The sequence below is a fragment of the Acanthochromis polyacanthus genome, chromosome 17 (assembly GCF_021347895.1).
Source record: "Acanthochromis polyacanthus isolate Apoly-LR-REF ecotype Palm Island chromosome 17, KAUST_Apoly_ChrSc, whole genome shotgun sequence".
NCBI classification, from domain to species: domain Eukaryota; kingdom Metazoa; phylum Chordata; class Actinopteri; family Pomacentridae; genus Acanthochromis; species Acanthochromis polyacanthus.
Window position 1 is genome coordinate 6,216,416 of NC_067129.1, and position 25,699 is coordinate 6,242,114.

The 25,699-nt window shown below is 39.6% G+C and overlaps 1 protein-coding gene across 1 annotated transcript in view; it reads left to right on the plus strand.

The window, feature by feature from the left end:
* gabra6b (gamma-aminobutyric acid type A receptor subunit alpha6b) overlaps positions 1–24,854 on the plus strand; it is a 35,374-nt gene extending 10,520 nt beyond the window's left edge. Inside the window, exons 8-10 of the mRNA XM_022206145.2 lie at positions 599–882; positions 10,347–10,603; positions 21,267–24,854. Coding sequence (XP_022061837.1) covers positions 599–882; positions 10,347–10,603; positions 21,267–21,279 — 554 coding nt within the window. The 3' untranslated portion in view covers positions 21,280–24,854. The remainder of the gene's footprint in view (positions 1–598; positions 883–10,346; positions 10,604–21,266) is intronic.
* The last annotated feature ends 845 nt before the right edge of the window (positions 24,855–25,699 follow it).

A 25,699-nucleotide genomic window follows, 5' to 3' on the forward strand; every position in this document is an offset into this window, starting at 1 on the left:
GACTGTATATATCTATATTGTTACTCATTGACAAACATTCCCAGGCACTGAGTCACTGGATGTTTTTTCAGAAACAAATGGCAACACAGACATTAAAACCTACATAAACACACCTTCTCATCATTCTTCAGCTTACTTCACAGCTATCTTCACACTTTCTTAATTGTAAATAATCACTGTCCATGCCAGTTGTAAATATCTGTTACACTGCTGATTCTTTGCAGTATTGTGTCACTTTTTTACAATATCCTGACATCCTGATAAAAAAAATATAAAACACAGCAAGCATGATATTAGTGGACGTTCATCCTTGATTTCATTTAACAGATCAGCATTAAACATTTGGAGGAAAACACTTTCTGTAGGACAGTATGATAAGATGATCAACTACATTTTCATGTCTGTGCATTAACTGAATTCTGAGCCTGGAGCAGTTTGCTTAACTTAAGCGTTAGATGTGTAAGAAGGGCAAAACAGCTAACTAGATCCTGTCCAAAATGTTTTTAGAAAGTGTCGTGCTTTCCTGTGAGATGAAAATATATTTTAAATAAGGTACAATCAAGAATAAACCTAACTTCTGTCTCCTCTCTCGGTACAGGTATCACTACTGTCTTGACCATGACGACGCTCAGCATCAGCGCCCGCCATTCCCTCCCCAAAGTCTCCTACGCCACAGCCATGGATTGGTTCATCGCTGTTTGCTTTGCCTTCGTCTTCTCCGCCCTGATTGAGTTTGCGGCTGTCAACTACTTCTCCACCCTGCAGGCCAACCGGGAGCTTCGGAAGGCGGCAGCCATGAAGGCAGCGGCTCAGGAGGCGGCGGCTGCAGCGGCGGCGGCAGCTCCAGCTGCAGCCACGGGGAACGACACAGAAGTTTCCTCAGTGAGTCTGACACACTGGTTAACACTTGAATAGTTGTTCTGATTCAAGCATTAGCATATGTAAACTCATTCTTAAAGGTAGCAAGGTGAAGAGGACTGGCCTGTGGTTGCTGTAGCATAGACTAATTTGTTCCACTTTGGTGTTGGACTTTTGGGCTGATTATGTGCAGTGTAATTTATTTATAGTTCAAAGACAGTGGAAGTGACATGGCTCTGAATTAGGGGAGCTCCGAGCTGGGCACCTTTTCAAATACCCAAATTCTGTCAATATCAATAATTATTTCATTCATTCATTCATTCATTCATTGATTCATTCATTTGGCCGATGCGGATTCTAATTATTGGTGATCAAGAAAGATCAATAACTGATATCTGTACATTAAATGTAATGTTTTAACTCATTATAGCAGGGAACCTGTCATTCATAATAATTCATAACTTGATTATTAAGGATGACTGTACCTGAATATTGAAAATAGAAATGGGAGTGATTCAGTTGCTCTCCTTTATTTATGTCAGATTGACTGAGATTGATCCATTTGTTTCCTGCAGTTTCATTTGCTGTTCTTCTCTCTTTTCTTAATCTTTCACTTTTCTACCCATTTTATTGCCCGCTAAGGTCCAGAACTTAAAGCATTATTAACTTTTATTCTCCTGACTCTGTTTCAGGGTAATTTGTGGCCGCCATCTAACTTAGCCACTAGCTGTTAGCACAGCCTTACCACTGTGAGAAAAGCTAATTTCCTGGTTTGTGGCAACGGCTAGTTTTTCTTGTTCAGTTATTGCAGTCTTTGCTTGAGAGACATTTCTGACACCACACAGTGACGACTGACAGAGAGAGGCGTTGAATTTATCAACAATCGCTCAATAAAAATAGTGATATGGATAATCAGAAAAATGCAAAATATCAGTCACGATAATTGGCCACGCTGATAATCCATCTATCTCTACTAAATAATGTACCAACATCCTTTTATGGCCTGGCTGGTAGGTAGGTGGGATTACTGCTGCTGTGTACAGACACAGATCTTGCAAACTGCTGAGTTGATGCAATAAATGATGATCAGAGCCAATGCTACTCTCAGAGAACAAGGACTTGCTCTGCCTCATTATGTGGCTGTACATGTCTTCATCAAACTCCACCGGCGTGTGCTTCTGTCTTGTTTCTCCCAAATCAGAACTGAGCTGCTAAACAATGTACCTCCTAGCTGTAGTTGAAGGTTTTGTCATTGCAATGTCAGTACTCATTGTCTGAGCTGTGCTTCTTTCTTGAACTTTGTCAGACACGTTATAAGATGTTTTTGTCTATTCCACATTTCACAGCAACTTATTTCAATGAAAAGGTCTTAGTTAGACGAGAAGAGAGAGAAAGACAGAAAGAAAGACAGAAAGAAAGAAAGGAAACAACACCTTCAGCAAAACACAGTGAGGGCCATGCAGAAAGTTGCGGGTCAGTAATTACAGTAGATTTAAACATTAACACTAGCATTCGTTAATCCGAGCATTTGAATGAGGCAGAGCAGTTTTTATGTGAAATAGCAACATCTGGCTAATACTAAGCTAAAATGCGAGCTAAAGTATATTTATTTATTTTGGCCAAATAGCACTGTGAAACATCTTGTTGTGCTTGTTGCAAAAAGCTCCTGTTTGCAGGACACACATCCCAGCATATGTGGGTTTGAGCTTTGTTCTTCTTTTTTCTTCTATTAATCCTGGTTTCACCGGATTATGAGGGTAATTTTTAATGCAATATGCACAAATCAGTCAGAAAAAGGATAGTATAGGTGGTGGAGCTGATACTGGGCTCTATTCTGGATGCACTGGTTCTATTTCACACTCATTGTGCTTTTTATAGCTGGAGTTTCTGTTAGTATCTCGCTAAGCTTGTGTCTATTTTTCATCCTGTCTGTCTTCTTCCAAATCCAGTCTCAGCTCTTTTCCTTCATATCAGTGTTTCATTTTCTTTATTTCTGTTTGCTTTATTGGCATTAGCTGTCAGCACATGAAAAAAGTAATTATGATAAAAACAAGAGATAAGAAAAAATAAATGAAAAGGAAACATTAGAAAGGAAATTGCTACATGTCTTGTGTGCAGATATGCATACTTCCAGTTGGCACAAATATATTAACGTCAGAAACTCTATGTGTCAGTTTTATACATATATGTATAGAATGTTCTATTATTATAGTATATCGTTCCTTAGATCTATTTTGACAGGCAGGGTATGTTTTGTCTTTTGCAACATATAACTGTTGCAAATTTACAACAGAAATCTTTTGTTTTGCTTTAAATTGGCGATCAGGGCCACAAGCTTTTTAATTTAAAAAAAAAAATCTATATATAAATTTGGAAATGGACAGAATAAATATGCGGCATTGCTTCGGAAGCACTGGTTACAGATAAATTCCTCTGATGGTTTTGGTTCATTGCTGTTTACTCCTGTTTTTGTTGAGATTTTGCTCTCATTCACGCTTTTTTAGGTCTAGAGATTCTGCCAGTTGAATTTTTCTTTTGGGGCTATTAGTTGTAAGTCAGTTTTCTACTCTCCGTCGTGTATGGACTTCTTCTTTGAGGTGTTTTTCCAGTACGTTGATGAATGAGACTGGTCTGTGGCTTTAAGGTCGACTGTTTGCTACAGTCGTTGCGGTGAAGGACGTGACCTGCTCTTTCAGTGCGTCTGCATCCACATAGCAATGACCACTCAGGAAAGTGTTTTATGAAATTGTATCGCAAGCCTGTCTCCATAAAATGATGTTTCTATACAAGGAAACTGTAATCTCAATTAGGTTTTGGGGGGAAAACGTATTTTCTGCTAGATTACATTTGTTTCTGACATATCACGCTTCAAATTAACATACATATCTTTGCCATTTATTTTATTGCTTTACTGTTGCCTCTTTTCAGCCAACCAATCATATATTAGATGTGGTGGGACTCATCACCCTGGTAATCCAGAAAATGGAGGAAAGGCTTCAAGCATCTAGTGAAAAGGTCATATTTCAGACCAAACTGTGATATTTTTCTGAATCTAACCAAGCAATTTTGTTGCTTAAATTTGATCAGGCTTTAAAAATGTACTTAGTGCTTGATAATTGTTTGTAAACCAAACCACACTGGAGCCTAAACCTAGGCAGGAAGTGAACGTTGACCTTCCTTTGCTAACTTATGCCTTCATCATCCCCTCTTACCCCTTTACATGGGCTTTGTGGCTCTTTATATCCCTCCTTATAAAAGTAGGGTTGAGGAATGCAATGGTACAAAAAAATATCACATTTCTTTCAAAATGTAAATGAGAATGCCGTACAGTTGTACAGGAATGCAATTTTGTGAAGACAGAGATGTGCGCTTTGTTAGTTTGCCTGTCTGCCTGGTTCAGATGGTTTACATTCTAATTTTATTGCTCATTGCTGAGAAAGCACTTCATGAGAAACACCTACTTATTTGTACCAATCAGCTAATCATGTTGTGCAAAGCATTCAATCAAGCAGATGCAAGGCAGGAACTTCAGTTACTGCTCGCATGATACATTAGAACAATGACTGTAGTGTAGCGTGTGATGACTGTTGGTGCCAGATGGACTGGTTTCAGTATTACTGACATGGCAGATCTTCAGGGATTTTCACCCACAACGGTTTTTATATAGTTTACAGAGCAGTGCTACTTCTGAGGACAGAAATGCCTTGTTGATGGTCAAAGTCAGAGAGGAATGACCAGACTGGTTGGAACTAAGAGAACAACCACAGAAGCTCTGATAAACAGTCCTGACCAGTCAAGCATCACAGAACACGTCAACAACACCAAATCAGTTTCCACTCCTGTCAGCCAAGAACAGAAATCTGAAGCTGCCGTGGACAAAGGCTCACCAAAAATGGTCAGCTAAGGACTGGAAAAATATAGCCTATTGTGACGAAACTCTGTCTCTGTTGAGGAACACTGCAGATGGCAGGGGTCAGAATTTGGCATCAGCAGCATGAGTCCATGGACCCAACCTGCTTTGTGAGAACAGTCCAGGCTGGTGGTGGCATAACGGTGCAGAGAATGTTTTCTTCTTCTTTCTTTCATTTTGGTCCTCGTAATACCAATTAGAAATGGCTTACCCATTGGTATTTACCCATCTTGCAATGGCTACGTCCAGAAAGATGACGCACCACATCACAATGCAACATTTTGCCATGTTGAACATGACAATGAGTTCAGTGAACAATAGTGGGGTCTCCTGCCACCAGATATTAGCCACCTTTGGGATTTGGAAGAATGTATGATTGGCAGCTTGAATGTGCAGCAGAAAAAGCTGCAGAAATTATACGATGCAGTCATTTCAACAAGGACAAGAATCTCAAGAGACGTTTCCAACACCTCATGCAATCCACAGAGAACTGAGGCTCCTTCCAAAACAAATGGAGGCCCTAACCAGGTTCATTGTGAAGTGCTCAAAGAGTTCAGAAACGTTCATCATGTCTTCTTGTTAATACATTAGTTTTGAGTTTTTTTGTTCAGACATAAGGTGAAGAGATAGATGTTAATTACCTTTCTTGACAGTTTCGGCAAAAGCTCTCGCCTTCATCAGAAACTGTTGAGAAAGGTAATTAACATCTGTCTCTTCACCTTGTGTCTGAACCAAAGAACTCAAAACTAATGAAAGGTGCTCAAAGAGTGTAAATGTTTTTGAAATCTCTTCCTGCAATATTTATTCTCTCTTCTATTAATTTGCAGCATATACAATGCAAATATCTCACAGCATTTCTCTTTTATTCTCTGCCTCATCCCTTGAAAAATCATACTTTTTACAACTCATCTCTCCTTCCATCCCTTCTTCCTTTCTTACCAGTCAAGCACACATGCAAAATGCACCAACATTATCTCTGTTTCTCTGCTTTTTCTGTAGCCCCCTGCTCTGCTCCTAATGTGAGCCCTCTATTCTCTCTTCACACGTACTCCCTCTCCTCTGCACACACACTCACATACATCTCTTGACCATCTCTCTTTTGCCTCTCTCCCACTCTTTTTGCTTGAGTGTGCTGTCCACACTGAAACACTGCAATCTCCACTTTATTCACGGTTGTCCTCACAGAACACACATCCACATATAATCTGCGACACACACTCAAACACACACCCGCACAGACCCATACTATAACGTGCATGCACGTAATCTGCACCAAACTATGCCCGCCTCATCCATACAATTCACTCATCGCTCAATACAATGTCTTATCCGTCCATTTATCTCCAGCATATCACCCGTCCATCCCTCCCTCCCAGTCCTCTATTCGTCCCTATAACTGTGTGATAACCACCGAGAGTGACACGAGGAGACAGCCAGTGGCTCTGTGAACGATGTTGCTGCAGATTACGTAAGAGCCATAGATTAAGGGAATATCCAGCAGATCACGGCGGGCTCACAAGAAGGAGGGCAGCCACCACAATGAAGCAGAGTGGGGGCTGAGAAAGCTGGCCCAGTCCATTTTTATGGAGTAAGATTGAGAGATGGATACGAGGAGCCAGTGCGGTTTGTTTTTGTGCGCGCTACAGAGTTACACCGAGAGAAAGCAGGAGTGGGAGGGATGCATCATGGAAAATGACTGCTTTCACCAAATATGTAGGAGGGAAGACTCTTCATTACACAGAGAAAAAGAAAAAAAAAACAATGGTGTATCACTGGGAATAGAAATAGCCATCCACCAGTCACGATTTAAATGACTATGACCTGTTATGACTGTCAAGTAAAGCCCTAACAGGAATGGAAACCCCACAACAGCATAAGGTAAATGGCCCATTTAATGAATCAAACATACAACTGTAAACATAAAGGACAATAGGGGTGTTTATCGGTGTGAATAAAGGGTGCTGCATGCATTTTCAGTGGTGTGTGTGAGTAGGTGGTGCAGTATGTGGTGCAGAGAATGAACAGAAAATAAAGCACTTGTATTCGGAAAGCAAAAAGGAGGAGAGAGAAATGGAAAGAAGTGAACTTTATTTCTAGGCTTAGCCACAGGTGGCTGCAATCACAGGACTGGTGATGGCTGCTTGGTTGAAGAGACACTGATGAAATCAGGACAGTTTTCAGGGCTGTTGTTGATCTTCAAATTGTTTTGATGTCCTGGCGTCCTGATAATTGGATGGAATGAATGTTTTCATGCTCTGGAAACAGTCCTGATAGGAAAAGGACAGTCATGTATTGCACCGGAAGTTACCCTGTGGAGTTTCTCAGCATAATTTGTTGTGTTTATGCATATGAACTGACAGATGTGTTGGATGTTTATATTGAATATATTTACATGAGCTGGCAGTCTTGCAAATCCCTGCCAATGCATTCACATATTTGGCACGTTATAACTACCAAGAGTAGATCAGTGAAATAACATGAAATGGGATCACAAACACCAAATGAAATTACATTTGGTGTTTTTAGCATATGTTATGGCTTTCTGCAAGCTATAGAGAAGTCAGGTTAAATTTGCTTTATTCATACAGCTTAGCATTGCAAACCCACCTCCTCCTGTGTGCACGTGGCACTACTTGTGTAACCCTTTAAGAAAAAAATACACATTTTCTACTTGTTCTCCCGCTGCTGTTTGCATCTCAAAAGCCTTTTTAGTCATCCAACAGATAGCTCTGCTCGGTTTGTAGTGACAAAGTATATGTGTTGGATCAGAACCAACATTTAAATCCCACATTTCGTCTGAAACATCACCTTCATCCAGGGCATCTATGTCATCATTGAAAGGAGACATGTGTGATCTACTCTGACTTCTCCTCTAAGGTTCTTGTGAGGATCACTATGTTACTGAATCACATAGTGTTCAAACAGGGCTTTGCTGTTACTCGTTCTTTTGAAATGCTTTATCACTTTTCTTTGTGATTCCTTCTGGAGCCAGCAAGCTGGTGGCAAGTAGTTCAAATTGGAGAGTGAACTTGTGCAACTACAGTCAAATGTGTAGAAAGTCATTAAAGTCTTTCAAGGTGTAGTGTTTGTGACAGCCTACGATTTTGAAGATACTAAGAATGCAGTAACATTTGAATCATCTAAATGTGTAAAATTACATTATATTTGCTGCTGATGATCAGATCTTTTCACCTGTCAGCTTTTTCTTTCAATGCTTCAACTTAATCAACTTGCACTGAGTTGTTATAAGCTGATATATTCAGTATACTCACTGCCTTGCTTCACATATATTAATATACAAAGAACCTTTACATACATATATCATCTCCATCTCCTTCTAATAATCATCCACCAGCATACGCCCACTCAACACCTACGGATCTGCACCTTTATGTACTTGCTGCCATGACATATTGGCAATGCACACTTAGTGTAACCTCAATCCATACACACACCTACACATGCACTGTCAAACATACATTACCCACACTCATGCATAGCTACCGTCCACCCCCACGCATGGTTACCCACACCCAAACAACATCCGTGCACCCATCCATCAATGCCCATCCTCCCTGTGTCAAAGTGGGTCTGTTGATATCTAGAGCAGTGGATAAAGGGAAGAGGAGCTGATCCCTGTGGGATTTTACCAGGAAGAAGCCAAGCAAGCCTGTTGTCCTCATCAAAAATAAGCTTGTCATTCCGATCAGCTGCACATATATACAGGATGCTGTACAAAGGCGACGCATGCGATTTGTACTCAGCGCATGATCTCACCTAAAAGGGAACCATTATGGTGATAGGTAGCTGACATTTAAAGCTGCAGCCTGGCGTTATGAAGCACACAGTACTTCACTCACAGATAGCAGCACACATTGTTATTCACTGATGAGTGGTTGGATCACCTGGACCCACTCCATCTCAGTCTTTCCCCAGTGTCATCTTGCTATAGGGTTATACAAATTTTGATATAATCCTTTTTCTTAATCCCTTCTTCTACCTCAAAAACATTCACCAGCCCTCATTACATTGTCCCCCATCTTTGTAAATAGAAATTCTGATGCGGAACACTCAATGCATGAACGGTTAAAATACTAGATACCTTTACTGGTACGGACATGTAACCTAACATTCAACATTCCAAGCATTATTTTCAATCTCAGAAGACTTGTCTTGGAAATTTTATGAAGCTTTGTGTAACTTAAGATCCTATCTAGTCTTATTTTGACACTGGCCATCATGCATTTTTGCAAGGGTTCCCCCAAGCCAGAGGATTGTAACAGTTTAATAGTTTCTTAACCTGTGGAGGGGCAAGTAATCCTGTAGCCTCACAAATCCAGCCTAAATCTCTGAAGTTCAGTTTTTGTTCCAAGAGTGAACTGAATAAGCCCCACAGATCAAAGTGGGACTGGACTGTATGATTAACTATTGGGAATAGTCTGTTCAATAAAACATGCACGCAACTCTTCACAAACTATACTGTACTGAACATTATTCTTCAAAAGTGGGGTTTGTTTCAAAGTAATGAACTTGTTTTTGGGGATATTTTAGGAACATTCTTAGATGCAAATGTAGTCCTGAATCTGCCTCAAATGATGTTTTATAATACTAAAATCTATTTTCAAAAGGTTCGTAATAATGTAATGTATTAAAAGGGTGTCCCGTGATTATAATCTTGCAAGTATAAAGTTTCACAAGATACATATTTGATTATTATGCTTCTTCTTAATTGCTCATTATGCTCACTTTTATAATAATTCAGTGGAGACACTATTCAATACAACAAAATTACCTCTAGCCATCAAGACGTGACTGTTCTATTTCTGTGGTTTATTTGTTGAAATGAGATTTTATACACTTTCCTGTTTGGTTTTGAAAAAAGAAAAGGATTGCTGTTCCTTTTTTCTCCCTCTCTCAGAATCTACCTACAGGCAACACGGTGTTCCTTGACCCATTTCCCAGACGTACGCTCCCTTTCTCTCTGCACACATACTGTATCTGATTTACAACTATTGGAGCAGGGAGCATGTGTTGAGATCACACGAGTTTGCTGAAAGTTGATGAGGCATAGGATAACCATGTGTCAATATACTGAGCCTCTTTTGTTTAATATGTTTTGTTTGCTTCCCACAACTGCATCAATCTTGATGGAATGGGTTGATTGAAATCACATCCAATCAAAAACAAAACATCATTGATTTCCTTTGTTGGGCGTAATTACTGTGGTGCTCATTGGTATTCTAGAAGTAGTTCTGAAGACACACACTTCCCCACATGCAGTAATCAACTCACAGCTGTTTATGGCACTTATATTAGGCTGAATTTTCTCAAATTTGTTTCTTGCATTTTGCTGGATTTTCTTTTTGTTGTTTAATTAAGTGTGTATAAGGTACCGCCATTATAGCCTGCTGTCCTTTTACATGCATAATCAGTTTCTACTACTGTATTAAGAGTCTTGGTACACAGGATTTTATGACTCTCTAGGCGCAATACAGCAGTACCAGTTTCATTATTAACACCCTCATATTAAAAAATATTCTCTTTAATGTGAATTTCCTTCTCTTTTCGCCTCTCCAAGGTGGATGCCAGCAGCGTTCTGAAGAAGAGGATGAACTCTGCCCCGCTGTTTGACCGCCCTGCCAAAACATTTCCCAACCCGCCTGTCAATGCCCAAGCGTTCCTGCAGCAAGGCTCAGCTGTACCGGCCAACAACGTTCTGACTGGCACCAGCATCATCGACAAATACTCGCGCATCCTCTTTCCCCTTTCGTTTGGCGCCTTCAACCTGGTCTACTGGATCGTCTATCTCACCAAGGACACCATGGAGATGTCCAGGTGAACAGATGGCATGGTTGTTACAGAAAATGTCTGCAGTTTTTTTAGCCCACTCAGAGCGCCGTGTGGTTTATATTGCTAAAGAATGATTGTGTGACTACTTTGGTGTCATTACCATCTCAGTGAATATAATTTGTTATCTAATTTTTATTTTGGGTAAATCTTGCACTTCCTTAACGACTGGTGCAGATTCTGTACATATCTCTGTACCATACCTTAAACGGGTTGGCTGTAACTACATATGGATGATATACAGGATGGACAGTATATTACCAGCTATTGTTCCAATAATAGAATCCCAGCCAACATTTACATATAGTAATGTGAAGCATGATTATGGATGATTATTATTCTTTCCTGGCCTCTGCTGTAACTGTTTGGACATACACACGTGGACAAAATTGTTGGTACCCCTCAGTTAAAGAAGGAAAAACCCACAATTCTCACTGAAATCACTTGAAACTCACAAAAGTAACAATAAATAAAAATTTATTGAAAATTAAATAATCAAAATCAGCCATCACTTTTGAATTGTTGATTAACATAATTATTTTAAAAAACAAACTAATGAAATAGGGCTGGACAAAAATGATGGTACCCATAACTTAATATTTTGTTGCACAACCTTTTGAGGCAATCACTGCAATTAAACGATTTCTGTATTTGTCAGTGAGCGTTCTGCAGCTGTCAACAGGTATTTTGGCCCACTCCTCATGAGCAAACAGCTCCAGTTGTCTCAGGTTTGATGGGCGTCTTCTCCAAATGGCATGTTTCAGCTCCTTCCACATATGTTCAATGGGATTCAGATCTGGGCTCATAGAAGGCCACTTTAGAATAGTCCAACGCTTTTCTCTCAGCCATTCTTGGGTGTTTTTGGCTGTGTGTTTTGGATCGTTGTCCTGTTGGAAGACCCATGACCTGCGACTGAGACCAAGCTTTCTGACACTAGGCAGCACATTTCTCTCCAGAATGCCTTGATAGTCTTCAGATTTCATCGTACCTTGCACACTTTCAAGACACCCTGTGCCAGATGCAGCAAATCAGCCCCAAAACATTACTGAGCCTCCTCCATGTTTCACCGTAGGGACAGTGTTCTTTTCTTCGTATGCTTGGTTTTTGAGTCTATGAACATAGAGTTGATGTGCCTTACCAAAAAGCTCCAGTTTGGTCTCATCTGTCCAAAGGACATTCTCCCAGAAGCTTTGTGGCTTGTCAACATGCATTTTTGCAAATTCCAGTCTCGCTTTTTTATGAGTTTTTTTCAGCAGTGGTGTCCTCCTTGGTCGTCTCCCATGAAGTCCACTTTGGCTCAAACAACGACGAATGGTGCGATCTGACACTGATGTACCTTGGCCTTGGAGTTCACCTTTAATTTCTTTGGAGGTTGCTCTGGGCTCTTTGGATACAATTTGTCATCAATTTTCCTCTTGCGGCCACGTCCAGGGAGGTTGGCTACTGTCCCGTGGGTCTTGAACTTCTGAATAATATGAGCCACTGTTGTCACAGGAACTTCAAGCTGTTTAGAGATGGTCTTATAGCCTTTACCTTTAAGATGTTTGTCTATCATTTTTTTTCGGATGTCCTGGGACAATTCTCTCCTTCGCTTTCTGTTGTCCATGTTCAGTGTGGTACACACCTTTTCACCAAACAGCAGGGTGACTACTTGTCTCCCTTTAAATAGGCAGACTGACTGATTATGAGTTTGGAAACACCTGTGATGTCAATTAAATGACACACCTGAGTTAATCATGTCACTCTGGTCAAATAGTTTTCAATCTTTTATAGAGGTACCATCATTTTTGTCCAGGCCTGTTTCATTAGTTTGTTTTTTTAAATAATTATGTTAATCAACAATTCAAAAGTAATGGCTGTTTTTGATTATTTAATTTTCAATAAATTTTTATTTATTGTTACTTTTGTGAGTTTCAAGTGATTTCAGTGAGAATTGTGGGTTTTCCTTCTTTAACTGAGGGGTACCAACAATTTTGTCCACGTGTGTAGATGAGGCTGAGTTATTCACAAACACAGCAGACAGAGTGCTGTATGACTTCAGAGAAGGTTTATATCAGGTTAATCACAACAAAATCCACTAGCACACGAGACAGTATGTGGAATTTCTCGACTACCCATTGAATGAGAGAAAGATGAACTTATAAAAAAGCAGCATCTTATCTATCTTTGTCCATAACTGGTATGTTTTATGCAACTACCGGTAAACAGTGCATGATTTTTTGTGGATGAATGTGATGAATATATGTTCCCATATTCTGGGAACATATATTTATTTATACTGTCAAACTGTGGGGATTCATCTCTATTTAAATGAAAGTCATGCATTTAATTTGAGTGTAAGGATAAAAATTTGTGATAAGCAAGTAATGGTAATGGTTAGGGTCCAAGTAATTTTCAGGGAATCAGTGTAAGTTAATGTAATCTCTTCTGAAGTGATGAAAACACCACTGTGGTTGTGTGTGAATGTGCGAGACAGCAGAGATATGTGTTATTTTTTCAGTGTATTTTTACTTTGTACGTGTTTGCCAGCCAAAGAGCCCATGTATTATTCATCAGCCAAACAAAGATCGTACACTCTCAGCTTTAATTATTTCCCATATAGCTTCTCCAAGTGTGTTGAAGAGTAGTCACAGGCTTGACACAGTAGTTGCACATTATGAGACCACCAGGAAACACTGGCAGGCTCTGCTGCTTGTCATTCAGTCTTTTGCAATGTGTCTGGCTCTGCACAGCACTACCTGGCCACAGTGCTCACAGTCTTTATATGTCTGTGTTTTTCATACACAGTGAGCTACAGCCCAAATGATGGCATGAAAATGTGACTAGCTTCTGTGTATCTGAGTAGCACAAGTTTAAAGTGTCCCGTCTGAGTCATTTGCCTGACGTACATTACGAGAGTTAACAGTAATTCTAACTGCAAAATTAGCAATTTCTTAAGCAAAATAAATGCTTTTCATTTTTTTTAAATCCAATTTTATTGTGTTCATGCAAATGCAAGTAAGCTACACCTGTTGCTTCAATGTGTCAGATACATATAAGAATAGCATTTCATACTGTGTGCTAATTAGGCTCCCACTCAAAGCGCTGGTGCTTCTGCATTCTCAGCTAGCAAAATGTAATCTTCACTGAATCTTCCTTTTTTCTCCTAAATCGCAGAGTTTTTAGATACTTGACTTCGATGAAATAAAATGCTGTAAAACCCTAAAGCTTCTGCCCAGCATGCTCCTGAATCATTTTGTTACATCACATGTGATCTGGCTGATGATTTTTAGTCAAAACATCACATTATACCCAGTATGTGACTTGAAACAGCAAACCAAACAGTCACTGTGCTTGCCAAGATGAATTGTCAAAACACAGAGACACATTAATGTCATTTTTAAATTGCTTTTATGTTTTCTTCAGAGTGCTGTCTTTCAACTGCACATGATAAACCGAGGTATATACATAACTCACAGTCGTCACTTTAACGCGCAGCAGTCTTCACGGCATTATTACTGTCAAAGCAGTATGTCTGTTAACAGATGAAATAGTGCCGCAGCGTTTTGGTGACATCAAAAGATGTATGCTGCTCTCTTACATCACCTCTATAGATCCTGTAGGGTTTGGCACTTTGAAAGAATGCTGAGGGTTAAAGGAGAAAGCTCATTTCATGATGTGACTGCATGCAAGTTTGTGTGTTTGATTTTACCCGGCCATATGCTACAAACAGATGCGTATGCCTGGTTGTGCACTTACGTGCACACTATCGATGTGCATCACCACTCCTGACTCTGGGGCTTTTCAACTGTGTGGGTTCATCTCCTTTCATTCCCTGCCTTGCTCTTTCTCTAAAAAGGGAAAAGCCCCAAGGCATGAGCCGAGACAAGTCAGATGACATGACAGTGTTGGCAGGCATCGGGATAGCTCTGTGTGACTAACCCTCTTAGAGGCAGTCTCTTAACTGTTTCTATTAATTGATAGGGACTGTAAGCTTGAAAGCAGATCCAGATGAAATGCTTGTAGGAAAGCATCAGAGGCCTTTTGTGGCCTTTTGGCTCTGGGAATCAACAGCAGTTGAAAAATATAGAAATATGATGTAATATAGTATGTATGTGTGTTTCCGTAGGATGTACATGTGCATATGTCCAAAACGGTCTCCTCACATAGAGTGCACTTAAGTGTGACTGAGTGAGTGCATTGAGTGGGGGACTGATGAAAGGAAAGATGAGGTGATACAACACACCGTGCCCCAGGGCTGACAACTGAAAATCCCAGTGGTGTAAGAAGCAGCCAGTGCAAAGAACAAGTAAAACCGCAGGTTGTCAGTCTGATCGATTGTGGTTAAATCTCACTAACTGTTAGAGTCAAGATGTCTAACGCAGACTAAAACAGTCACCAAACATACTTATTGTAGGTGTTGTTTTGAGTTCATTTTTGCTTGCATAACGGTTCAAAAAAGATTAAAAGTATTTCCTAATACAGAGTATGTCATGTTTAAACTCACATGCTTGGGGAGTTGAAACTCCTCAGGAGTCTAGCATTTAACTGATGCGATGACTTTGAAACACAACAGTGTCTAGGCTTTGATGGATAAAAACTTTGTAACAAAAAAGCCCACAAGAACCCAAGTACAGAACAAAAACTCAGAATAGGTCTGTTGCCTTGTAGACACAATGATGATTTCCATAATAAATACAGTATTGGGTATATATTGGGTATAAAAATAGATTTTTCTTTTGTACTTTTTGCCAGATACACTGCTCTGTAATCACCTTCAGGCAGCATCGTCCTGCCAACTGCCTTACCACAAACAAAATGTTAATCATTGCAAAGAAAATTACACTCAAACAAGCCAGCAAACCTCCTGTCACAAATAAATTGAGATAAAGAAAGCAGCTACAGCACTGACAACAGATAATTTTCCACCATACAAACTGTGCACTTGTAGGTCGATCTGATCCTTAATCAATGGAACCAATGAATCACCTGCATGGATGAATGGACATCTGTATTATCAGAACCCTGTTTACTGGAGTTGTGCTTGACCTAATTCGCATTCAGGAAGAGAAAACCAAGATATATTGGAATGAAATTTGAGATCTCATCAAAAGAGATGCACATACGTGATTATTTGTCAAAGAATTTTGCGATTACTTCAAGGGAGTCTGAACAAACTAACTGCAGACACCAGCTCTGGTGAAAATAAAGGCAAATCCTGCTTTGCACTGCAGATCACACTGTACAACACTTCACACTTTCATAGTTAACACTTTATGTTTCTTTGCTATTCCAATGCAGCACCACCCACACTAGCGACCCCTCAATTCGGGGTTAGATCCGCCTTAATCCAAATGCAGCATCCATTAAATGAAATCGGGCAGCTCTGTTCACTCCAGAGAAATAAATACACAGCTCCAGTTGCCCTAACTGAAAGCAGATAGCGGCACATCCAACGGACCCTTTTTCTCTCTTTGTATCTTTGCTTTTATTATTGAAGGCCCTCCTGCAAAGATGAGCTGGACCAGAAGAAAAGATTTTCTGTTTGTGTGAGTGTGTGTGCAGGTGGATTTGCGTGTGTGCGTGTGTGTGTGTGTGTGTGTGTGTGTGTGTGTGTGTGTGTGTGTGTGTGTGTGTGTGTGTGTGTGTGTGTGTGTGTGTGTCTGTGTCTGTGTGTGTGTGTGTGTGTGAGGATACAAGTGTATAAATGTGCCGTGGCAGCAACGCCTATCGACTGCAGGCTATTTTAATGAATAGCACCATTCAGGGCGAGACATGAAGGAAACAAATTTGCTGAAAACACTTCCTCCCATGAAGGGCCCCAGCTGGTTAACTGACTGGTTGCTGCCTGGCTGGCAGGCTGACTGGTGTATGTGTGTCAGAGTGGGTACAGCAGGCGATAAGCCTTGCTCCTCTTTATTGGCCATCAGAGTGCCAGGCTTGAAAAACAACTTCCCCATTGTTGCTCATAAATCAAAACCACTAAATGCTGTTTCCAACTCAATTCCTATTTTCGACTGCGGGGCCGTAGCCATAACTTTGGTGTAATGATCATTCAATTACAGGCCACTCAGACAGCGAGCGAAGAAGACCGATATAAACAGTGATCCCCTATCTATCATATTTCTCTCATGGGTCTTGTGGGAATTGTTACGTCTGCCTTTGTTACCGAGTTTGTGTGCGCTTGCATGGACGCACTTCTCATACGTCTACCTGTGTTTACATTTCACATATAGATTTATTTCGAACTTGGTTCAAAGGAAAAACAATACATACATATATGTATACATTTATACATATACAACAAATAAAATAAAATTGTAGCTATGACAGCATTTTTTTGTACTACCAATCATCAATTTCAAAACCAGATTTTGTTCGAAAAGGGTGTAGGAAGAAGTAAAAATAACTTATCTAGTCCCACCCCTTATTCCTTATCAAAATGTATCACTAAGTTCACCCTGAAACACTGTTCAGGTCATAGGCAGTCATTTAGTTAACAACAAAAACAGCAGCGAAATCAAAAGAATAACAGAGTAAAATAAAAAATTTAAAACAAAAACAAAAATAACATCACAGGATACACAACACCCCTGATGTTACTGATTTGTTTTCTATTCTTTTTCTATTCTCACTTAAGTCTGTGTGCATGCTCATGCAGACAAATGTGAACGTTTACAAGACAAACAGCTCTCCGTCCCCAAATTATCTCCTCACCAAGATGTGCTCTTGCTCTCTCGCCTAATATCCCTTGCACTCAATTGTTTGCTCTATTTCTCACTTTATCTCAATGTCACTCTTTCAAACACACTCTCTCCCTCTCTCAGCTGCCTCCTCCTTGTCTCTATACTTCCCCCAACCCTTAACCTCTCTGTCAACCCCAGTGCATTGCCTGTGCATTGACTCTGCTCTCTTTGGTAAAACGGGACAGTTCAACAGGCTAAGCAGAGTGCTGTCAGTCTGCTTTGTCTATTTAGCATTAATCATTCAGCTTTTCCAGAGCAGTTGTAAACTGTGTCTCTGTAGAACCATACCGATGTCTTGTCTTGCCTATTGGTCCTCTTTACTGACTGTTTAGATGCATGTTGGCCATTTGGTTACTTAAGCAAATACAGTTAAAGAGAAATGGTGCCATTACTAAAAGGTCACAAGTTCAGTTTCTTCAAGAGTCGATATGAGTTTGTCTGCAAGCGTATGACCTGTTAGTGCACCCAAGACTGATGAATCTTTTGAAGTCTACATGGATAAAATTCTGACTTTTCATTTGCAAGTAGTTTTTTCTTGAATAAAAGCCTGAACTCAACAGTAAAGGTTTTAAAGGTGTAAAATAACAAAGACAACATAGTAATACGCAAATCCAGCAGAAATGTCTTGTGTCTGACTGGTTGGCAAATTGTTATAAGACTATAGACAATGTTATTTTTCAAATTAATACACAAGCTCTGATAATTCAACAGCATATACTGATATAATATACTGTACATATACATGTCAGAACACCTTATATTGTATTTTCTCTTATGCATCGCAGCAACAGACTCATGACGTCTGGTTTAATTTGGCGTGTTCTTTTTCAAATCAATGAGCATTTCCTTCTCAAACTGCTGAAGAAAGCAGTTACAAAGTACAAAGTGTATCATATTGATTGTGGATTTTGCCGGCACTTCAACTGAGACTGAACTTCTGCCCTCATATGTTTTGTTTTTGTGCACTGACTGTTTTTATCAGTATGCATCTATGAAACACTGTATATTTTCTCAGTGCAGACACACTGACAAAGACACATCTATATACAAATTGATATTAAAGCTGTTTTTAATTGTATATTAAATCCTCCTTGACCAACATATTTAACATTCAAGGACTATGCGCCAGATTCTTCAGTAGATAAGAAGCAAACATAATAGTAAAATATTAACTATCTTTTTCTAAAACCTTATTAGGTATGTAATCAATGTCATCTCAAAAACCTTTTAGGAAAGTTACAGTTAATTTGCATTTTTGTAAAATGAAAATATATACCTTTCTTTTAATACAAATTGCAGCCTTTATTACAGGTGTATCATTGGATTCAGGTGTTTTTTCTCTTTCGTCTAATGTCAAATTAACATTTTTATATGTTCAATTTTTATCTATTAGAACATTAACAACACTAAATCTGTCCAATCTTGATCTGCTTGTTTTTGTTGGCTAAAAAAATGAAACAAATGTCTTCTAAAACTATGTTAGAGATATAATCTCTTCAAGACAATGACAGAAAACAATGCTATGAAGTCACAAAATGAGCATAGAAGAAAACGTGTGGCCAGGATACTTATTATTTGACTGCTATGTCTCATCACCAACAATGCATGTGTATGAGTGAATGAATTTATCCTCAGCAGCAGAGTTTACTGTTGGTCTTTCTTTCCTGGGGCGGTCCTTGTGAGCCAGATTAATCACTTTGGGATATATTCAAAGTCCTTGTAGGCTCCTGGATAGCTCCCAGATGGTTCCTGGTAGGTTCTTGGGTAGTACCTAGATGGTTCCTGGTAGGTTCTTGTGTAGTTTCTGGTAGGTTTCTAGGTAATTCTTCGTGTGGAGATGGTTCCTTGAGGATTCATTCAAAGTTCTTGAAATGTCCCTGACGGATTGACCTTCATGTGGTAAAGTAATGGTGGACTTCCTTGTAGGTTCCTGGGTAGTACCTAGATGGTCCCTGGGTAGTTGCTAGATGGTTCCTGTTTAGTTCCTAGATGGTTCCTGTGTAGTTCTTAGATGGTTTCTGGAGGATTCATTCAAAGTCTGTGCAACTTTCCGGACTGACTGACCTTCAGTTGTTATGATGGACAGTTGTTTTCTGTACTTAGTCGATTGGTTCTTTCCATAATATGGATTCTAACAGTTGTCAAACAGGGCTGTCAATTGTGTACCAACCTGACTTCTGCACAACACAAGTGATGGTCCCAACCCCATTAAGAAGGCAAGAAATTCCACAGATTAACTCTGACAAGGCACACCTGTGAAGTGAAAACCATTTCAGGTGACTACCTCATAAAGCTCACTGAGAGAATGCCAAGAGTGTGCAAAGCAGTAATAGAGGCAAAGGGTGGCTATTTTGAAGAATCTAAAATATAAAACATGTTTTGAATTATTCAGACTTTTTTTTTCTACATAATTCCATATGTGTTCATTTATAATTCTGATGCCTTCACTGAGAATCTATACTGACAGTCAATAGAAACTTTGAGGTAGAAATGGAGGCAGAATTGTACTTGTAGGGGGGTTGTAATTATTCATTGTGGATTTACTGATGATCTGGTGCCCTGGTAGTTGAGATAATGATGAGTTGTCATTTTGTCATGATTCATTGCACATGGGTTGGTCACTTTGCAAAAGTGAACCAAATACACACCAAGCAATACTCAGTGAGTATCTGCACAATTTGAGAATGGGTTTTGAAGGCCTATATGAAGGCCCAAAAAAGAGGCCACCATTGTTAGTCCAGTGAACAGCATCATGCCGCGTCTATCACATGAACAACGTCTCTGGGCACTGGGTATGGTGGAGGCCGGTTTGAGCTACAGTGATGTAGTCAGGCGTATGGGCTGTTCCCAACCCACAATCAGAAGTCCGGTCCAAAGCATGCGCCGACGGATTGCTGCCTGCATCGAAGCAAATGGAGGCCATACTCGGTATTGACTGTTGTGACTTTGTGTTTGGCAGGTGCTGTTTTCTTTTGGGAAATTCTTTATTTTGAAATCATTCTTGAAACTTTAGATTTTTGTTTCTGTATGCCAATATGCTAAACAAATGATTCATATGAAGAAAATCCAGTTTTGGACTTCAAAATAAAAATTATGTTGAAAAATATGGTCTCAAAGTTTCTATTGACTGTCAGTTACAATGTAAATAGTCATGAAAGCAAAGAAAAAACATTAAATGAGAAGGCGTGTCCAACCTTTTGACTAGTAGTGTACAGGTGCTAACCGCTTCATTTTAATCTACCACTTAATGCAGATAATGCATATACAGTGCAGGTCTGGAACATAATGTGAACCGTGAGTTTAAAGGCAAACATTTGCATTTTGTACCTATTGAAGGATTTGCTTTAATTTACAAATCTAACTATCTGTACATAGTTGTTCTTTTATGCATATGGACACAGTATGTATTCTACCCCCAAATTCTTCCTCACGTCTCTGCTAACCAGAACCACACAGCAAATGTCTTTTTTCTTTTTTTGCCACCAGCCATGTAAGTTCTCCGGTTGAAAATGGCTCACAGTGCTGTCAAAAGTGTCTCCAGCTTTAACACATCAGGCAGAGGAGGTGGAGGTGTGAACTACCTGGCTCGGGTTCCCAGATGAGTTTCACAAGGTCTTTGTGAACAACATTGGCAGCGAGGGACTGAATAAATTCAGATTTTAAATTCAGCCTGGAATGGATGCCAGGCTTCACAGCGAGACCGAACCAGAGCAAGCAGTTACATCATACCAATGTGCATTTGTTTTTGTGTGAAGGCAGATGTGGTCGGATGTGAAATGAGGAGTAGGTGTGCGTGTGTAGGTGTCTGTATGCATATATCAATATGTTTGAATATGATAAAACATAAAATTCAACCATATTGTTAACACACACATAGTGCCATTTTGCACTAATTTTACCATTCTTTTTCTTTTTATGTCTTGCAGGGATACCGTCTAAGCCCAGAGTTTGTCTTCCTGGAACTGACACACACTTTCAAACACATTTGCATACACTCACACACACATGAAATACATGACAGACACTTGCCAAGCATTCTTTTATGCCGCCTCAGTGCATTGTATTTCTTTTTGAGTAGTCCCATGGAAAGTGTGCGTTTGAGAGCAGATGTACCAGCAGCTCCTATTGCCAACTTGACCAGGGAGCTCAAAGCCATGTGGGGCCCCAGGCTTTGGAACTATTTCAGACAGGTACTACATCTCTCTGCCACTCTTATTTATTTAACCTCCCCAATGTCTAAAAAAAACAGAAAAAGTTACATGCTAGTACACTTTTTTTGAAGTGTCTGTTCTGTATCCCCTGTTGCCTGAATGGATGGGGCAAGACCTAACGCTAGCGAGGCTGCAGAGCCGGAGGTAGAGCCACTGTACTGAGCTACTTTGCATTTGTTTTCTGTGTGCGTGCAACATGCATGGATTTCCAGACATTAGAGTGATTTTGCATGTGTGTTAGGAATGACACATTCCCTTCCCCGATAATTAGAACACACTTGAGGGAATGAGTGTACTCATTTGTCCTGACTGGATCTATTGTGACTGACTGAGTTGCAGGAATTCTTCGCTGCCAGCTCGCCCCCCCCCCCCCAACACTCTATTTTTTTGGTTCATTGGCTTAATTTCCCTCTGCTGATAGGGTACAGAGGATGTGAAGCAAAATCTTCAAAGGATTTATATGGTATGTTCCACAGATATATTGGCCCAGTTGAATATTCACTGTCACATGCACATGGAGAAACGTGCACATACAAACACTAAAAGCACATGCCACTCACTTGCACTTTATGTTTTCCATTTTCACAATGGTCCGATTATATGTCCTAGATTCTCTATTGACAAAAATAAACTTTGATACATCAGTGCATGAATTTAGCATAAACTAACTTGTTACAGCTCAAAGCTGTGATCCATCTGGTAACAGTTTTTAAAAAAAAATTACACAACCACACAGTACCTGCCTGCAGGCGCAAGAGAAAAGGATACTGCAAAAACAAATGTTCAAGTTTAAGTTTGCCAAACAAGTAAAGAAAGTCGGCAGAATAAGACTGATCGGTGAAATTTATTACATGAATTTAAACACAGTGGATGGAACGTGTGGAGTCTCATGTCATTCATTCATGAAAAAAGTTTTTTTTAAAAATCACACATTTAACTGCAAATTCACATAACTTGCTATATATATGAAGTCGTCATGGAGCATCAGCCTCCCTTTCCCCAAAGAAGATTTAGGCCTTTGTGTGCTAGCACTGTTAGCATTTTTTTTTTTTTTTATTGTTTCTGCTTAGTGTAGATATTTTAATTGAACTTCAAGGATTCCCACACTGGTTGCCAATTATTTCTTGAGATGACAGCCATTCCTGCCGGTTTTCATTAGACATAAAAGCAGCAAAAAATTGAAAATTAAACCTATCATCATCAATTATACAAAATGCCAAAACATATTCATTAATAATCTTCTTGTGTGGATTTGCATATGATTATGCAATGTTTCCAATTAAGCAGAGAGTGTAACATGTTAAAGCCATGTGGTGTCTAAATATAAGCTGGTGCGTTTACTTCCTCATGACATCCATCATCTACGATGCTCTCATTAAAGGTGTCTCTTAATAACACAGGCGCCTTTTGAAATGGAAAAACCTGAACACCAAACCAAAAGATTACAGAAAACTGTACTTCCAATGGCTGTTTAATATGCATGTTAAAAAACAAATCCGTACAACTGGAGGAAAAATACACTGATGATTCTATTTATAGAAGTTCTTCAACATGAGGTAGTATGATTTCCTTGCTCTTTGATATTCCCTTTGGAAAGGAAGTCCTTTATTTTCTGTAAGTATTTGTATTTTATACGCGTACTTTCTTGGTTTCGTGAACAGACCAGCATGATCGGGCTCAGTTCAACAACACTGGTAGCCTAAAGTAGATCAACAATGCAAGAGTAAAGAAAAAAAGAAAATATGCAACACAACAAAAAATGCAATACAGACTCTGGTTGGGTTCCATTTCTGAAAACAATACCATATTCTGACATTGCAAAGCTTTCATGAACTAGTTTCAAACCAGCAACTGGAGGAATATCAATATTGGATGATTCTTCACACCCTCGGATTATGTCCAGTGCCAAGGATTATACATTGTTGCTTTCTATAATATCTCTGCATGGCAGTTATGGTATGACCACAGTGAGGTTAGGGTTAGATGACTATAAAGCTTTGTTAAGCTTATGGATACACTCAATAAAATGCTTCAGTAGCAGGTTTGTGAAGGCGTGGAAGGTCTACATGAAGATCTGATCTGCTAGACTTGGACTCGTGTGCCTCAGATCTTCATTCAGTTGATATGGAAATGATGTGTAACTATGATCAAATGTTGTAAATTATGGAGCGTGAAAGGATTGGTTTACTTTAAGGCCTGTTGTTGCATGTTCTTTTTTCTTTCACGTGTACATGAGAGGACTTAACGAACAGTGGTGTCGGCCTGTACGAACTGTCTTTGTACCTTCCTTCCTCCTCTACTTCATCCATCATCCTCCCTCCCCTCTGTCTTTGAGGCAGAGGCTGAAGAGATGGGGGCATTTCAACCCTTATTGCCCTGCATGTCAGGGCCGTTTTGTGGGGAAACCTGACTGCTGGTGAACTCGGACTGCTGCTGAACTGCCGGCTCAAACCCCAGCGGAGCCTCAGAGCATCGGCGACCTTCCACCTTCAGCAGTGACTGAGCGTTTTCCTGCAGGATAAGTTAAATCGTTCAACGGAAATAAAGCAGTGTGTGTATGTTTGCGTGCTTGAACGAGTGTAGTGTTTTTTTTTAATATGACTGAGCTTGTTTGCTTTCATCGGTGACCTGATTGATCAGTCCTCTGACTCCAGCCTAGCTGCTCAGCTCCACACACCACCGCAAGGAAACTACTCTTGCATGACCTCCGACCCTCTATGTGCTTGTTAGGGTTGTTGAATGTAGAAGGTTGTGAACTCCATAGAATATAGAATTCTATTGCTATGGTGAGTGCGGCCACAAAATGCTCTTAAGTTATTTTGTTTCATTCCACAGGCATGGGCTTTGTTGATTCTTCCATTAAGCAAACGTTAACTCCCCCTTCTTTTCATTTCTACACTGTCATTTGCCTAAAAATCATGGCCACAATTTAGAAGACAATGAATGCTCTACATTGTTATTTTACGTGTATATTTTGTGAATATTATTAAGTATTTATGTAGGTTGCTATTTGTGTTCCCTGCTTGATGATGGGCTACACTGCATTAATCATTTGTACAGGTTTGAATGACAGACAACAACTTTTATAATTTAACAGCTTACTTCCTCCACATTTGTTCCTTCTACACGTTGCTCACCATTCTTTTTTTTTTTTTTTTTTTTGTCATGAAGAGGGCTTGTTTTTATTGCAATAGAATGAACATTTGCATATTCAGGTCTTTTGTCCCCTGTTAATAAATGAACCCTTACTCACTTTCCCTACAGGATTGTATATTACTATGTTCAATAAAGCCAAATTATGTATATGGTTCTCTCTTGCGCTTTGTATAAAACTACCACTGTGCAGTGAGTTGTACAGTCTTTAAAAGTAACCTCTGAGGCTCTTCTCATTGTTGGATTTTAAAAATTCAATCTCTATTATAAGGCTGTCAGGATGCAATCTTTGTAGCCCGTCTCATGAGGGTATTTTCTTGTTATCATTACTACAATTTTCTTGATATGACATGGCAGGAATTCCTTTTTCTCCCGTACAGATGTCTAAAATTACATTTTGGGATAATTTTTGCAGCCGGTCCTCATGCAGAAGATCATAAGGGTCTAATATAACTGGTTTTATGTGTTACTTTTAACTACACTGTATGAAGCTGATTATTTTCATTTCACACATGGATACCGCTAAATGTGTCTCCTTTGCTATTTCCAGTGATCATAATAATGATGTCAAGTGAGATGTCATGAAAGAACGTTAGAGTTCCGGTTTTGTCAGTGACTCACACGTTTATGTAATTCAGTCTCAGAAGTGTTCTGCTGTATGAGTGGGTTCCAGTACAGTAAAGCAGTTTATGACACCGAGTGTTGGTTGACATACACGAATACGGCATGTTTCCACAGATACATGTGTAAACAAGAAGACATATACAGGCAATGCATGGCTGGATACGGATGAAAGGTTGTTCAGGCAAGAAAATCTGTCCAAATCATGACTGTCAGTCAAGTTTTGTTTCTTCCTACGTATATCACCGTAAAGACATCTCATTACACCCTCCCTTCCTTTCACTCCTTCGTCACTAACAGCAGCTGGCAGGCAGAAATAACCAGAAGATTGGGGAGAAGAAAAAAAGAAAAGGGAATTTTATAATCTAAATTCC